This window comes from Dipodomys merriami, unplaced genomic scaffold, assembly GCF_024711535.1.
Source record: "Dipodomys merriami isolate MVZ:Mamm:240054 unplaced genomic scaffold, mDipMer1.0.p SCAF_114, whole genome shotgun sequence".
NCBI classification, from domain to species: Eukaryota; Metazoa; Chordata; class Mammalia; order Rodentia; family Heteromyidae; genus Dipodomys; species Dipodomys merriami.
This window is the reverse complement of record NW_027202427.1, coordinates 1,374,446-1,389,479: the sequence shown is the minus strand read 5'-3', so window position 1 is coordinate 1,389,479 and position 15,034 is coordinate 1,374,446. Positions and strand designations below refer to the sequence as shown.

The following is a 15,034-nucleotide window of genomic DNA, read 5'->3' as shown; positions in this document are numbered from 1 at the left end:
CATTGGTTGTGAAGTCGATAAGTTTTTGAGACCAGGCACTCTGGATTGTGTGGTGATTTGCAGTTTTCTTTGTGTATATCTGGGTTCCAAATCTCTAGCCTTTTCAACTGGAAACAGACGAACTTCAATTTTAGAAATTTTTCTTCTAATATTTTGAGTGGGTATTTTCTTAATTTATTCTTTTTGAAATTCCTGCTGCCTTCATTTGTCTCTAAGTTCCTGTCCTCTTGTCGATTCATTCCTGTCTGTTACATTAGAGCTCTTCCTCAAACATCTGGCTTTCTGTCTTTTTTTTTTTTTTTTTTTTTTTTTTTAAGCAAGGCATTAAAACAGACCAGGATCTTTTGTGATTAGAGGACTTGTCATTGGAGGGCAGGGGCAGCTGTAGAATTTATCCTGCCTAAGAGACAGGGAAGGAGGTAGCCATCTCTGCCAACTTTTTTAGAAATTCAGCAAAGGGAAAGGAATGGGAATTTTCTTAAACATGAAGATAAACATAATCTAAACTCTTCCCAGTGGCCTACAAAGCCATCCCACTTGGATCAGAGTTAACAAGGGGTACTAAGATGTGTGTCCTGCTGTTGAGGGTCAGTTGCTCCAGCCAAGGTAGAGGACAATGCATTTCCCTACTGCCAAATGTTTACCTGGTCCTGGGAGCTGCAGTCCACCTTCAGACTCGGGGGTGTGGAAATGGGCAGCACCTGGCCTCCTTTTGGGTCATCAGGGTCATGCAAGCTCACTTCTGCTGTCAACAGGGCATGTAGGACTGTGGAATGGCCTTTACCTGAGTCCTTGCAGGGTGCCACCACTAAGCTGGTGCCTTGGCTGTTCCAGAGAGCTGTGTCACAGAGCTTTGCATCAGTAGCCTGTTGACATTTCAATCCTGTGTTGCGGGAGGCAGAAATGGTCCTTTTCAGAGTCAGTCCTCTTCGGAGCTGACAGCTTTGGTGCGGTATGAGAGCCCCCTGGGGATGAGTGCCATGTGCTTAGGTGAGCCCCACCGCCTTTGACAAAGCCACCAAGTTTGCTGCTTCTTTGCTTAGGTTGTAGACAAAGCTAGAAAATCTAGGCATGGGTATATAGGTAGAGTGGATGAATTATGATTATTAATAAGGTTTCCCATGTCTGAAAAATCTGAATCTAAAACTAAATATATCTGTCCCTTTATTTTTAATCACTCTTTTAATTGAAGCTCAAACTTAAGCATTTGATAAAAGAGTGCAAAAGCAGTCCTTCCATGGAAAGTTCTGTGACAAGCTGTGAGGGCTGCCCTGTTTCCACTGGGCACACATCTGTAATCTCAGCATTGGGGAGGCTGGCATAGGAGGACCATGGATTTGAGGCTAGCCTGGACTAGATAGTGAGACCCTGTCTCAATAATAATAATAGTAGTAATAATAATTCATGAAATAAAATATACTGTGTTAGGTAAGCTAATCTGGTCTTAGGTCTGGAGCTAACTTTTAATTCAGTGGTTTCTGGATAAAGTTCAGTAGTTTTATCTTTTTATTTGTCTTTCAACAATTTAGTATCTTTAGGATACAGTGGGAACAGAACTTCTCACATAGATCACTCCTATCTGACAACTAATGACACCTAAGCTACAAAGGTTCCGTTTCTATTCTCTCATTGGGGGCCTACTTCTTGCTAGGGATTGATAGTGAGACTTGTCTTTGTCATCTATATGTCCTCCAGTTCGTGCAGCACAGCAGTTTGTAAATGGGCCTACGGGCAGATCCAGATCCACACTAGGTGGTGTGCGTCTCAGCATTCCTGCATTGATCTGAGTGTCCCAGCCTGGAGGGGCTTGAGGGTACTTGGTAGCTACAGCTCCACCTCCTCCAACTGGATAATAGAGAATTTTATACTGTCAGTGAGAAATTACTCCTCCAAGTAGGCAGCTCTTGTTTTCTCAGGTAGAAAGAGGTCTGAAAGATAAGAATTGACTTCTCTAAGGAATTTGGGATCCTGAACACTCAGACATTAGCTTTCCACCTAACCTAGGCACGGCGCTGGTGTTCGTGTGATTACATTTAATTTTTTGGGGGGGTCCAGTTGCGGGGCCTGAACACTGGGCCTGGGCGCTGTCCCTCAGCTCTTCAGCTCAAGGCTAGCGCTCTACCACTTGAGCCACAGGCCACTTCCGGCTTTTTTTTCTGCTTATGTGGTGCTGAGGAATCGAACCCAGGGCCTCAGGCATGCAAGGCTTCCACCTTCCCAGCCCATCCATTTAATTTTTTTTAAACTCCTATTTAATTATAAACATGTGCTTAGGAATTGTACATAATGTGAGATCCCTACTTGTGTCATTTTAAATAGAAGCCTTATGTCCTTGAATATATATATGGAACTCAAAACACTTCCATAAATGCCATCTCTTTTTTTCCTTAGATAGATAAAAGCCCAGAAGGACAATTCACTCAGCTAATGACATTGCCCAAAACCTTACAGCAACGAATAAATCACATTATGGACCCTCCTGGGAAAAACAGAGATGTGGAAGAAACCTTACTCCAGCTTGCTCATGACCCCGACTGCGGCCATGTGGTCCGGCTAGGTATGTCCTTGGACTTGGCACTGAGGAAGTGTTGGCTGCAGGTGGCAGGAGGGGGTAGAAGCAGCCTTTGTTTGTGACTGAGACATGTTATTTCTTCCTTCTCCTCTTGCCTGGTGAGATGGAGAAAGATTGCCTCTGGAAAAGAAAGCTGTGACAATATAACGTGCACTGGTTAGAAGCAAGGTGACGGGGATGGTCATTCTTTCAAATTCCTGGGTTTCATATCTGCTTCCATTCTCGGAGCAGAGCTGCTAGAAGCTGTTTAAAGGCTGCGCTGCCTGTGCTCTGGTCAGAGCAGAGGCTGGTGGCACTTCAGTGCTCCTGTGACACAGGGACACAGCTTTCTCTGGGCGGCTCCCTCACCATGTCCCAGACCACTCAGCAGTGTCTGACCTGACCAGGTTCCACAGTGTTTCCCAGGGCCTAACTACTGTTTGTGACTTCAGAGACCTACCTGACTCCAGGAAGGAAATGGAGACCCAATCTCTCCCTCCCTCCTTTCTTCCTCTCCATCTCCCTCCTTCTCTCTCCTCTTTCTCTTTCTCCTTTCTTTGCTCTCTCCTTTTTTCCCTCCTTCCCTCTCTCTCTCCCCCCATCCTCTCTCCCTCCTTTGTTTTATTGTGTCAACCCTAAGGCTGGGAAGGTGGCTCAGTGGTAGAGCGCTTGCCTTGCATGCCTGAGGCCCTGGGTTCGATTCCTCAGCACCACATAAGAAAAAAGCCAGAAGTGGCGCTGTGGCTCAAGTAGTAGAGTGCTAGCCTTGAGCTGAAGAGCTGAGGGACAGCGCCCAGGCCCAGAGTTCAGGCCCCACGACTGGACCCAAAAAAAAAAAAACATTTGATTTTTAATCTTTTTACATCTTGTAACTGAGAACCAGAAGCCTCGAGCAGGTTTACATCACTAAAATGACCTTTGTTAAGTTAGTTATGTAGAGGGGGATGTCATTGTTGCGTTTGCACGCCTTTACAATGTGTCCTGACCAGCGAGCGCCACAGAGGAGTTGTTGTGGGTGGGGGGTAGGCCACCTTCCCAGGTTCCTGGAGCTCGGGCCCACCGTGCTCACTGTCACTTACCACTGGGCAAAACTCTATTTATTGGTTTTGTTGGTAACTGGAAGGAATATGTAAGTTGAGGTTTTAAAGCTATGAGGTTTTCTAACATCTGTTTTTTGTGTTCTTAGTTTCCTTTTTTCTTTTTTCCTCTAGGGCTTTCAGCAATTGTGAGGCCTTCAAGTATCAGACAGAGCACCAAAGGCATTTTTACTGCTGGTGAGAACTTTAAGAAGTTGCGTAGTGGGGCTGGGAAGGTGGCTCAGTGGTAGAGCGCTTGCCTTGCATGCCTGAGGCCCTGGGTTCAATTCCTTAGCACCACATAAGCAAAAAGAAAAAAGCTGGAAGTGGTGCTGTGGCTCAAGTGGTAGAGCGCTAGCCTTGAGCTGAATTGCTGAGGGACAGCGCCCAGGCCCAGAGTTCAGGCCCCATGACCGGACCCAAAAAAAAAAAAAGTTGCTTGGTGTTGGACCCCTGGACTGAGAGGCTTCCGTGTTCTTGTTTAAGATAGCACTAAGTCAGTGCAGTGCTCTCTATGAGGCCATACGCTGGGTACTGCAGCTCTGTACAAACCGTCATGGCTGCAGAAACCTGGTTGCTTAAAAAATCAGAACAATGCATGCTGCTGGAGGTTTTGCTGCTGCTCTTAATTCTTAAGTCGCTCCTCCCTGCCATGCCTTGATGCTGCCCCAGTTACACATGTCACTGAGCCTTGTACCCGCTCACCAGCCCCCAACCCCCTCCCTTTCCCTTCCCCCATGCAGATAACTACTTCTGTCTCTCCTCGTGAGGAATTTTGCCATCTCTTTCTCTCTCTCTCTCTCCTTCTTTCTTTCTCTCTCTCTCTCTCTCTCTCCTTTCTTTCTCTCTCTCTCTCTCTCCTTTCTTTCTCTCTCTCTTTGTTTCTTTCTCTCTTTCTCTCTCTCTCTCTTTCTCTCTCTTTCTTTCTTTCTTTCTTTCTTTCTTTCATGTGTGCTGGTCCTGGGGCTGGAACTCAGGGCCTGAGCATTGTCCCTGAGCTTTTGTGCTCAAGGCTAGCACTCTACCACTTGAACCATAGCTCCACTTCCAGCTTTTTTTTTTAATTAATTAGAGGTAAGATTATTACAGATTTTCCTGCCAGGCTAGCTTAGAACCACGCCCCTTAGATCTCAGCCTCCTAAATATCTAGGATTTTAGGCTTGAACTGCCAACACCTAGCTTTACTGCAGTTTGTTGTTGTTTTTTAATGCTTCCAAGGTCTGGGAAGGTGGCTCAGTGGAAGAGTGTTTGCCTTGCATGCATGAGGCCCTGGGTTCTATTCCTCAGCACCACATGAGCAGAAGAAGCCAGAAGTGGCACTATGGTTCAAGTGGTAGAGTGCTAGCCTTGAGCTGAAGAGCTGAGGGACAGTGCCCAGGCCCAGAGTTCAGACCCCATGACTGACCAAAAAAAAAAATCCTTCTAAGATGTTCAAGCTTAGGCAACCATCTAAAGCATGTCCCCAAGGGAGATTAGAATTCGGCTCTCCAGCTCCACCATCACCACTGCCACTCCTCAGGTAAATGTCCGCGGTTGTGGCACAGAGTCCTTTCCTCTCCTGTGATGCTCTTGTTCTCACAGCCTACATTGGTTTCATGGTTTCATTCTTTTCATTCTTTTACTTGCTTGGCCACAGTTGTCATTTTGGTGAAGCACATGACCCACTCATTTGGAATGCAAATTGTAAGACCAGGTTGCATGTCTGACAGTCTCTGCTCCCATGATTGATGCTTAGGCTGGGGACAGAGTAGGAACCATTTTCCACTAGGGTTTGGGGATCATTGCTGCAAATACTTCTCACCTTGAGGACCGCTGTGAAAATCCAAAGCCATCCCCTTCTTAGCCTTCACATGCGTTTTTCTGGAAGCTTGTTGAGCCTTCCACTTTACTAGGCTCGGCAGCCTCCTGGTTGTGTCCCTTTGGTCTGTTTTACTGGGTGCTCACTGTGCTTTCAGTTTGGAGACTCAGCATAAGCTTTGATTTCCTCCAGTCTGTTTTCTCTATTCTCTTTGTGGAACTTCTTTTATTCAGATGTTGGACCGCCTAAGGTAGCCCTACTAGTCCCTGGCTTGTCTTTCCTTTGTCTCCTAGTTGTTAACCTTCTTGTCTTTTTGCTCTGCTTTCTGGGAGATTTTACTCAGTTTTAGTGTTCCTTTCTGTTTTTTTCTTTTCTTTTATTTATTTATTTATTTATTTTTGGTAGGTTGTGGGGCCTGAACTATAGGCCTGGGCACTGTTCCTCAGCTCTTTAGGAAGCTCAAGGCTAGTGCTCTACCACTTGAGCCACAGCGCCACTTCCAGTTTTCTGGTGGCTTACTGGAGTTAGAGTCTCACAGACATTCCTCCCCAGGCTGGCTTTGAACGTCAGATCTCAGCATCCTAAGTAGCTAGGATTATAGGCATGAGCCATTGGCGCCCGACTATTTCTTTTTTTAATTAATTGGGGTTTTTTTGTGGTACTGGGATTTGGACTCAGGGTCTTAGGCTTGCTGGGCAGGTAATCTCACACTTGAGCCATGCTTCCAGCCCTATGTGTGCTAGATATTTTTGTGATAGAGTCTCTTCTTAGGCTGGCCAGGACTGATCCTTCTCTGTACACTTCTGCTGTAGCTGGGAGGACAGTCCCCATGTCACCATACCCAACTTCTTCGGTTGAAATGTTGTCTCCTAAACTCTTTTGCTTGGGCTACCTAGGAACTACAATCCTCTTAAATATCTGGGGTGAGAGGTAAACACCACTACACTCAGCTATTGGGTGAGAGGATGGGGGCTTTTACTCACAAACTCATCGCCATTATAGTCTTCCAGATCTCTGGCTCCCGAGTAAAACCAGGATTATAACTGCCCTGCTTTGTTTATTTGTTTGTTTGTTTTTGTCATGGAATTCAGGGCCTGGGCACTGTCCCAGGCTAGCACTCTACCACTTTGAGTCATAGCTCTACTTCCAGTCTTCTGATGGTTAATAAGAGTCTCATGAACTTTTCCACCTGGTCTGGCTTTGAACCACAATCCTCCTATCTCGGCCTCTTGGAGCTCAAACCTAGAGCCTTGTGCTGATTTCTCCTGCTATTTTTAAGTGACTAGCTCTTTTTTTTTTTTTTTTTTTTTGTCAGTAATGGGCCTTGAACTCTGGTCCTAAATGCTGTCCCTGAGCTCTTCAGCTCAAGGCTAGTGCTCTACCACTTGAGCCACAGCGCCACTTCCATGACTAGCTCTTTTCTTCTTGTTGGTACCTAAATGTTCCTTTATTGTACCTAGTTCTTTTATAGTCTTAAGCACATGGATGTCTTTACACATTGCCGTTACTACCCTCCAAAATGTCAGTGTTGATTCTGTGTGAGCATGCTCTTTTCCATCTCTCCAGCATTCGTCAGCATCAGGTGGGAGGAAGGCTTGCCTAGACCAGGCCTCCTCCCTGTGCCAACCATTGAGGTGCTCAGTTGCAGAAGTGAGTACAGCACCACCCTGATTTCTTTTTTTTTTTCTGTTTTTTTTTTTTTTTTTTTTGTCGGTCATGGGGTCTGAACTCTGGGCCTGGGCGCTGTCCTTCAGCTCTTCAGCTCAAGGCTAGCGCTCTACCACTTGAGCCACAGCACCACTTCTGGCTTTTTCTGCTTATGTGGTGCTGAGGAATCAAACCCAGGGCCTCATTCATGCATGCAAGGCAAACACTCTACCACTGAGCCACCTTCCTAGCCCCACCATCCTGATTTCTTAAGATGGTATGAGGCCCTCCAAGGTACCATACTCTACGGGTGTGTGCGCATGCATACACACACACACACACACACACACACAGGTGTGAGCTTTCCGTGGAGCTTGTGTGGCCACATCTGTTAGTGTCCTACAATCTAGCTACTTAGAGGTCTATCCTTCAACTTGACCCTAAGACCTGGTGTTACCCTCTTGAAGAATTGGGGGGGAAGGAGGGGATTCTACAAGAGTTAGGCCAAATCTGCTGAGAGATCTTCCCACCTTTGGGGGAAGAGGGTGCATAGCTTTGCATTTCTGATTAACATAAGCATTTACTGTCTGCTCCTACTGGTTTATCCTGCTGAGACTGTGGGTGTGTGCATTTTGATTCAAGCTGTGTGCCACACCCTTGCTCTGCTCTTCTTGATGAGGCTTGATGATTGGTTTTCCTGATTTCTGGCTACCCGTGCTGGAAGGAATTAATAGAATTATTAATACATTGTTAGTTACTATAGTGGTGATAAGGGGGTCAAAAAATCCTTTTCTTCCGGAGATACATACTAAAATATTACAGGAAAAGTGATACAGTGTCTGGGATTTGCTTTGAAATAAATGGAGGAGAAGTGGTAGAGAGCTTCGGGACACCTGATCGTTTGTGTGTCCATGGGGTCCGCACGGGGTACAGACACACTGGGTAGATCCTGTTGTTCTAGCCGGGGTTTGTTTTGGGTTTGTTTTTGTTTGTTTTGAGACAGTCTTACACTGTATCACAGGCTTGCCTCAAATTAAAGATCTTCCGGCCTCCTGCCTCATTCTCTCCAGTACTGGGATTCCTGTCTTTTTTTCTTTAATAAGCTTGAGTTTTTCTCTGAAACCCACTCATCCTCTCTGTACCCGTACCTGAAATGGACCGTTGGCCCTCTTCCCTTTGCCAGCAGGGGGCAGTGCCTCGCAGCTCTGTGCCAGGCCCAGGCCAGGGCGACAGGCACCACGGCCGCAGAGACCAGATCTGTGGGCATTCTGTCTGTGAAGAGCAGGGCTGTAAGGAAAGCTGTCTGGCATCATGCCAAGGGCAGGGGCTTAGGATCCCAGAGACTGGAGTTCAAATTATAACCACCGAGGCTTGGCCTGTCCCCTGGTTGCTCTGAGTTCTGAGAATAATTATGTCTGTCCCTCTAGGTTGAAGCAAGCACCTAGCACTGTGGCTGCTCTTTCCTCAGGCGTCATTACCTGGCAGTCACTTAAGCTATCTTTAAATGTTCATGTAGCCCTCACCCCTGAGGTCTCCCCGGGTCTCCAGCCATGCTGGGCACCAGTGGCCCATTTGCCTCCCCTCTGACTTCCTGCCCCTAGTTCTCAATGCCTCAGTTTTGCCTGGTCTTCCTCCCGGAATCCCCCAAGTCTTGGCTGGGTTTGGTTTGTTTTTTGTTGTTGTTGTTGTTGTTGTTGTTTTTTTGTTGTTTTTTTTTGTCGGTCGTGGGGCTTGAACTCTGGGCCTGGGCGCTGTCCTTCAGCTCTTCAGCTCAAGGCGAGCGCTCTACCACTTGAACTACAGCGCCACTTCCGGTTTTCTGGTGGTTTATTGGAGATAGGAGTCTCACGGTCTCTCCTGCCCGGGCTGGCTTTGAACCGCCATCCTCAGATCTCAGCCTCCTGAGTAGCTAGGATTACAGGCGAGAGCCACCAGCGCCCGGCTTGGCTGGGTTTGGTTTTGCGGCAGGCTGACTTCTCTTAATCTGCAGGGTGAGAAAACCCCACTATACTGGGTTTTGTGTTGCTTCTGCTGTGGCTCCCCAGAACAAGTAGCGGGGAAGATAGGCCTCTTCGCCAGCAGATGCCTTTGGAAGTAAACTCAGTTACACTCAGGCAGGTAGCTGACAGAAGAAGCCAAGCTCGGGGTGAGAAGACATGACTTAGAGGCCTGGTCAGTCATTCCTTCAGCATGTGTAGAGCTGGAGATGTCACCACTCCACTCACAGGACGAGGCTCTGTGGCCTCAGCAGGTGACCAGTATATCTGCCGTTGCCCAGCGGGTACTCTTTGGCCTGAATGCATCCCCTTCAGATCTCTCTCTGCCTAGAAGACATGGGATCCAGGCAGCTACCCAGCTCCGTGCACAGTGAAGCTAACATTCTAGCTTTGAATCCGTGGCAGCATGTTCTCATGCAGTCTGACATTCTCTCATTACTTCCTTGGAAATCCTGGTCATCAGATACACCCACGCTTGAACGTGGGCACAGAGATGCTGCCAACGTCAAACAGTTGTTCTTTTCCTAGAGTTTCTCAATTAGAAAACAGTAGCAGCCTCTCTTAGATAGAGTTAATGACAACAGCACGATTCCCATGAGCAGAAGCCCACCAGCCAGGAGCCACGAAGAAAGTAGTATCCTTCCCCACCTCTCCACCTCATGTGGAAATAGCTGGCATTATCATGTCCCAGCCTGCTGATGGGAGACCATTGGAACTGTTTGAGGATGCTGGGCATGGAAACAGGAAAGGAGAAATGGAGATTCCGTGACCAGACGGGTAGGCAGAGGCCAGGCAGAGAGAGGAGTGTGAAGTCTCTTTGAGGGCAGGAGAAAAGCCCCTAGAGTATTGTGGGAAGTCTGTAACAACTCAGGTGGAGTGGGGAGGGGGCTAGCTAGGCGTGCAGCAGCCAGCCAAGGGGCTGGCAAACTGGGCACGGGCCATGGCAGCCACGCAGATGGAAGAGGTTCTAGCAGGACTGTGGGACGGCTGGGCTGCCTCCTGGAGAAGCCTTGTGCCACTCCCTGAGGGGAGGAGGAGGCTCCATTTTGAAATCTTTCTTCATTTTTCCCCACCTGACTTGCTGGTCAACAGGAACTAACTGGGGGAAGATAGATACCTGTTTGCCTCTCTGACTTCAAAAGATTCGCCTGAATTAACAGGACAGGTTTAGTCTTGTTAGGAAAGTGATGTTGGCGTGCCATGGGTCCCTCTAGCCTTTTGCTGAAGCACAGTGGAGTGGCTCTTAGTTTCCCTGTTCTGATTTTAGTTATAGGAGAAGAGTCCATTGTGACATTTCTACATATTACAGTGTATTCCCGTCACTCACTCCCTGTTCCTCTCCCCCTCCCCCTCCCAAAACAGTTTCAACTGGTTTAATTGTTCATAGTTGTCAACAGTATACTTGGACTGTAATCATCCTCTTTCATCATCCTTTGCCAGAGCACCCCACACACAGAGCCCACCCCCAGCTCACTATTGATCAACAGCTTTCATTGAAGTTCTTTATGCTGCTTTTTAGATGTGTGCCATGTTATTTCATAATTATTCTTTCTCTTTTCTTCTTCCCCTTCTTCTCCTGAGAGTCTCTTAGCCATTTTTTTTTTTTACCGCCTTCATATTTAAATAAGAACAGGCCTTCCCCCACAAGCCCAGCCAAGCCTCGGAATTGTTGAAGTAAGTTGTACTTGTACCTTGAGTGGAGCTTTCTTTGTAGACATGCCTCGCTGTGGTTGAAACCAATTGCAAGAGTCTTTGGGGGCACCAACCCCTCCGTCCCCCCCCTGCACCCCCTGCCCCACCCCAGATCTGGACTGGGAATCCTGGTGAGGGAGGCCTCTCAGCTCTGCACGTGGTGTGTGCTGACATGCTTTCTCATGATTCTCCTCACAGTCTGCATAAAAGTCATTTGCTTACGCATCTGTTTGTGTTGGAGCTGGGATTAGACCCAGGCCTTTGTGCTTGCCAAGTGTGTGTTCTCCACTGAGTCCTTTGTTGGGTATATATGTAAACATCTCCCAGTCTGGAGGGTGTCCTGCTCTCACGTCTTAATAGTGTCTTATACTGCACAGTTTTTAATTTTACATAGTGCTTTACCCAGTTTGTTCCTCTTATTTAGCACTTTTATGTTCTGCTTAGGAAATTTTTGCTTGTTTTATGGAGTTTTAAAGTCCTCCACATTGGTTGAAATTGAAGTGTGGAGGGGCTGGCTGTGGTGATAGTGACACACGCCTGTGATCCTAGCTACTTGGAAGGCAGAGATTGGGAGAATAGAGTTCAGGACAAGCCTGAGCCAAAGAAGCTACCAAAACCTCACATAGTAAGTTGGGTGTGACGGTTTACATCTATAATCCCAGCTACTTGGGAAGTGTAGGTAGGAAGTTCACAGACTGAGGTTGACTCCTGGCAAAGGGAGAAATAGACAGGCAGACCTTAACTGAAAAATAATCCAAGCAAAAAGGCCTGGGAGTAGAGTATTTGACTAGCAAGTACAAGGCCCTAAGTTCCAACTCCAGTAGTTTGTTTTTTCGTTTTTGTTTTTTAAAGAAAGGACCCTTTTTTCTAGTCTGCTGGCTCTTCATCTTTTGCAAACCCAAGATTTATGAAAAGATATCTAAACCTCTGGAGTCTGCCAGAAGTATACATTCATGCCTGCACTGCAGGTCCTCCTGCAGCCTCAGGGAGTTCAGACTGACATCCAGCCTGTCTCTGGGCCCTGGGTAGATGGGTGAGGAAATCAAGACCCAACTGCGAGCTGAACCCAGGTCTCTTAACTCCTGTCCAGTGTTCTTTCTGGCACAGCTTCTTGCTGTCATCTTTCTAAGAGTGCAGAGGGCTGAATCGGGAGTGTCTGAGTCGAGGAAAATCACCGTCCACCTGCGGTGCGTATGACTCCCAGGGATGCCAGCTGTGTTCTCATTAAACGCTCAAGCTCCAGGGAGTCTGGGCCTAAGTTTTCTGAAGGCGGCTGGGGGTGGTCACAGTCTGTACATCTGCCAACAGCCATGACTCAGTGCCCTGGGGTTGCTGCCTTCCATCTTACCATGTGCAACTGCCTGCATCCTGCTCAATCTGATTGGTTCTGCTGGAATTTTAAAAAGCACCTTAACGTAATAAGTTCTCAGCCTCCATGTTCAAGCGGGTGAGGCTTGCCCAAGTGGTTGCCCCAGAAAGAAAATTGAAAGCATTGTAGGCAGAGCTCAGAGATCCTCACTAGGCCAGACTGGTTTGTCAGCTGGTAGACAACCCTGGCCAGAGATCCAGTGTGCACACGAATGACTTTCCCTGTGCCCTGCTGTTCTGCTGCCCTTGCCTGTAGTGGCTCCTTCCTCGTGGCAGCTTAGGGAAGCCAAGAGACCACTCATACCCCAGCACCAGCATCTCCAGCAAATGCAGCCACCTCCCCAGCATGCTGACAGAGTGCACTGACCAAGGGGGTTGTAGGACCTGCCCCACAGATTCCCACACACAGCGCACAGGACACCGGCTGAGCGACCGCCCTCAACAGGAAGTCACGTCTGTCCTCCTGTCCATGCTAGGGTCCTGTCAAATCCCACAGACAATTACTGGCTCGTCTGTTTTTTTCCCATTTTATCCTTCCCCGTGATCCCTCAGAGAGCCTCTTCTGGTTTTCTACATATTTGTGGTTAGGTGGACAGTGTGGTGAGAGGACAGCATGGTCAGGCAGACCACCAGAAGGTGAAGTTAGTGTGGTTAGTTGGCGGTGTGGTCAGGCAGAAGGTGAAGTTAGACAGTGGTCAGGCAGTGGGGTGCAGTCAGTGGAGCGTGTGGTCGGGTGGACAACTAGGGGACCAGCGGTTCAGGTAAGGCATGTTGGCTCTCACATTTCAAAAGCATGTGCATGATACTCAGCCGTAACAGGTGATGGGGAGGCAGCTCCATACCCAGGAGCTCTTGTTGAAGGCACAGACAGGTGAGTCTGCTGACAGGCACTGCAGAGGGCAGGAAGGGAGCACTGCGTGAGAGATGGTGGCAGCATGGTGGACACAGAAGCAGGAAGCCTCACGCTGTGGAGGGCATACAGTCTTTGGTGTGCTATCTCCTGTTTAAAAGAGCCATGAAGGGGGCTGGGAAGGTAGCTCAGTGGTAGAGCGTTTGCCTTGCATGCATGAGGCCCTGGGTTCGATTCCTTAGCACCATATAAGCAAAAAGAAAAAAAAGCTGGAAGTGGCACTGTGGCTCAAGTGGTAGAGTGCTAGCCTTGAGCTGAAGAGCTGAGGGACAGCACCCAGGCCCAGAGTTAAGGCCCCATGACCGACAAAAAATAAAATAAAAACAAATAAAAGAGCCATGAAGGGGGCTGGGAATGTGACCTAGTGGTCGAGTGCTTGCCTAGCATGCATGAAGCCCTGGGTTCGATTCCTCACCACCACATAAACAGAAAAAGCCGGAAGTGGCGCTGTGGCTCAGGTGGTAGAGCGCCAGCCTCCAGCAGATGAAGCCCAGGGACAGCGCCCAGGCCGAGTTTAAGCCCTAGGACTGGCCAAAAATAAAAAAAGAACCATGAAGTTCACAGGTTGGTATGACATGCTTGCTACTCAAAAGATTGTACTGGGGCTGGGAAGGTGGCTCAGTGGTAGAGCGCTTGCCTTGCATGCATGAGGCCCTGGGTTCGATTCCTCAGCACCACATAAGCAAAAAAGAAAAAAGCTGGAAGTGGCGCTGTGGCTCAGGTGGTAGAGCGCTAGCCTTGAGCTGAAGAGCTCAGGGACAGCGCCCAGGCCCAGAGTTGAGACCCCACAACCAGACCCAAAAAAAAAAAAAAAAAAAAAGATCTCAGGTACTAGGGGTCCATACCCCTGCTCGGCAGAGGCCCAGTCAGAATCAGAATCGCTCTGCGTTAGGGGGAAAGAGCGAACAGTAGAGGAGGTAAGGTTGATCAGGATACATCTCATGCATGAGTGGAATGTCACAATGAAACCCCCTCCTATATAACAAATGCTAATAAAAAAGAAAACAAATGTTGGCTGGCGCCGGTCACTCATGCTTATAATCCTCACTACTCGGGATGCTGAGAGCTAAGGATTGCAGTTCAAAGCTAGTCCAGGCAGGAGAGTCCATGAGACACCTGGCTCCAATTAACTACCAGAATGCTGGAAGTGGAGCTGTGGCTCAAGTGAGAGAGGACTAGACCTGAGCAAAAAAACTCCAGGACAGTGCCCAGGCCCTGAGTTCAAGCACCAGGATCAACACACACATACATACCCTATGCCTACATAGGCTGTGGTGATCTTTACCACCTTCAGCTCCTTGGTCTCCGGAGTCCCCACATCCCATCCCTGCCCTACCTGCTCCAGACTGGTCTGGTGCAGAGCCCTTGGGCCCACTCCACACTCCTCAGCTTTGTCACCTGCTCTTCTTTCTCTTTCAGGCATGAAGAAGTCAGTGATTTACAGCTCACTAAAGCTGCACAAAATGTGGAAAGGATGGATGAGGAAAGCACCCTGATTTTGCTTGTTTTTGTGTATGTTATATATAGTGAATAAAGTTCGGTCCTTTTTGACATAACAGTTTGTTACCTTGACCTACTACATGAATTTGAAGAGGCTAGAGTGTGTGTAATACTTGATTTTTTTAAAGAACATTTTCATTGGCATTTATCCAAGTGGGGCCCAAATATGTGAAAGGGGCTACATGGCAAGGGGAGGATCCTGTCTGAACAGAGCCCTGAGGTCTGCACCCTGGGGCACCACGGTGGGAGGTGTGTCCGCACTGCGCATGCCCCTGAGCTTGGAGGCTGGGAATGTGCCAGCCAGGCTGTTTCCCTCACCAGCCTCCCCTGTGCTCTGTTGGGTTTTGCTATCCAGGGCTCCCAAGTATCAAACAGGTCTCAGAATTAGGCTTTTTATGTTCTTTTGTTTTCCACAAGGCATGCAGGGGGGGGCAGGAGGAGAGCTCTTCACAGCTCTCCTGAGGTAACTGCACACGCACTTTTTCTTTCCATCTC

General features: G+C 48.1%; 1 protein-coding gene across 3 annotated transcripts in view; it reads left to right on the top strand.

Moving 5' to 3' along the window:
• LOC138822709 (phosphatidate cytidylyltransferase, mitochondrial) overlaps positions 1 to 14,595 on the top strand; it is a 41,689-nt gene extending 27,094 nt beyond the window's left edge. For 2 of the 3 annotated variants that reach the window (XM_070015579.1, XM_070015581.1), the window contains 3 exons: positions 2,392 to 2,557; positions 3,763 to 3,825; positions 14,459 to 14,595. In XM_070015579.1, the coding sequence (XP_069871680.1) occupies positions 2,392 to 2,557; positions 3,763 to 3,825; positions 14,459 to 14,535 (306 nt within the window). In that variant the 3' untranslated portion in view covers positions 14,536 to 14,595. The remainder of the gene's footprint in view (positions 1 to 2,391; positions 2,558 to 3,762; positions 3,826 to 14,458) is intronic. The other variant, XM_070015580.1, reaches the window with a different exon arrangement.
• The last annotated feature ends 439 nt before the right edge of the window (positions 14,596 to 15,034 follow it).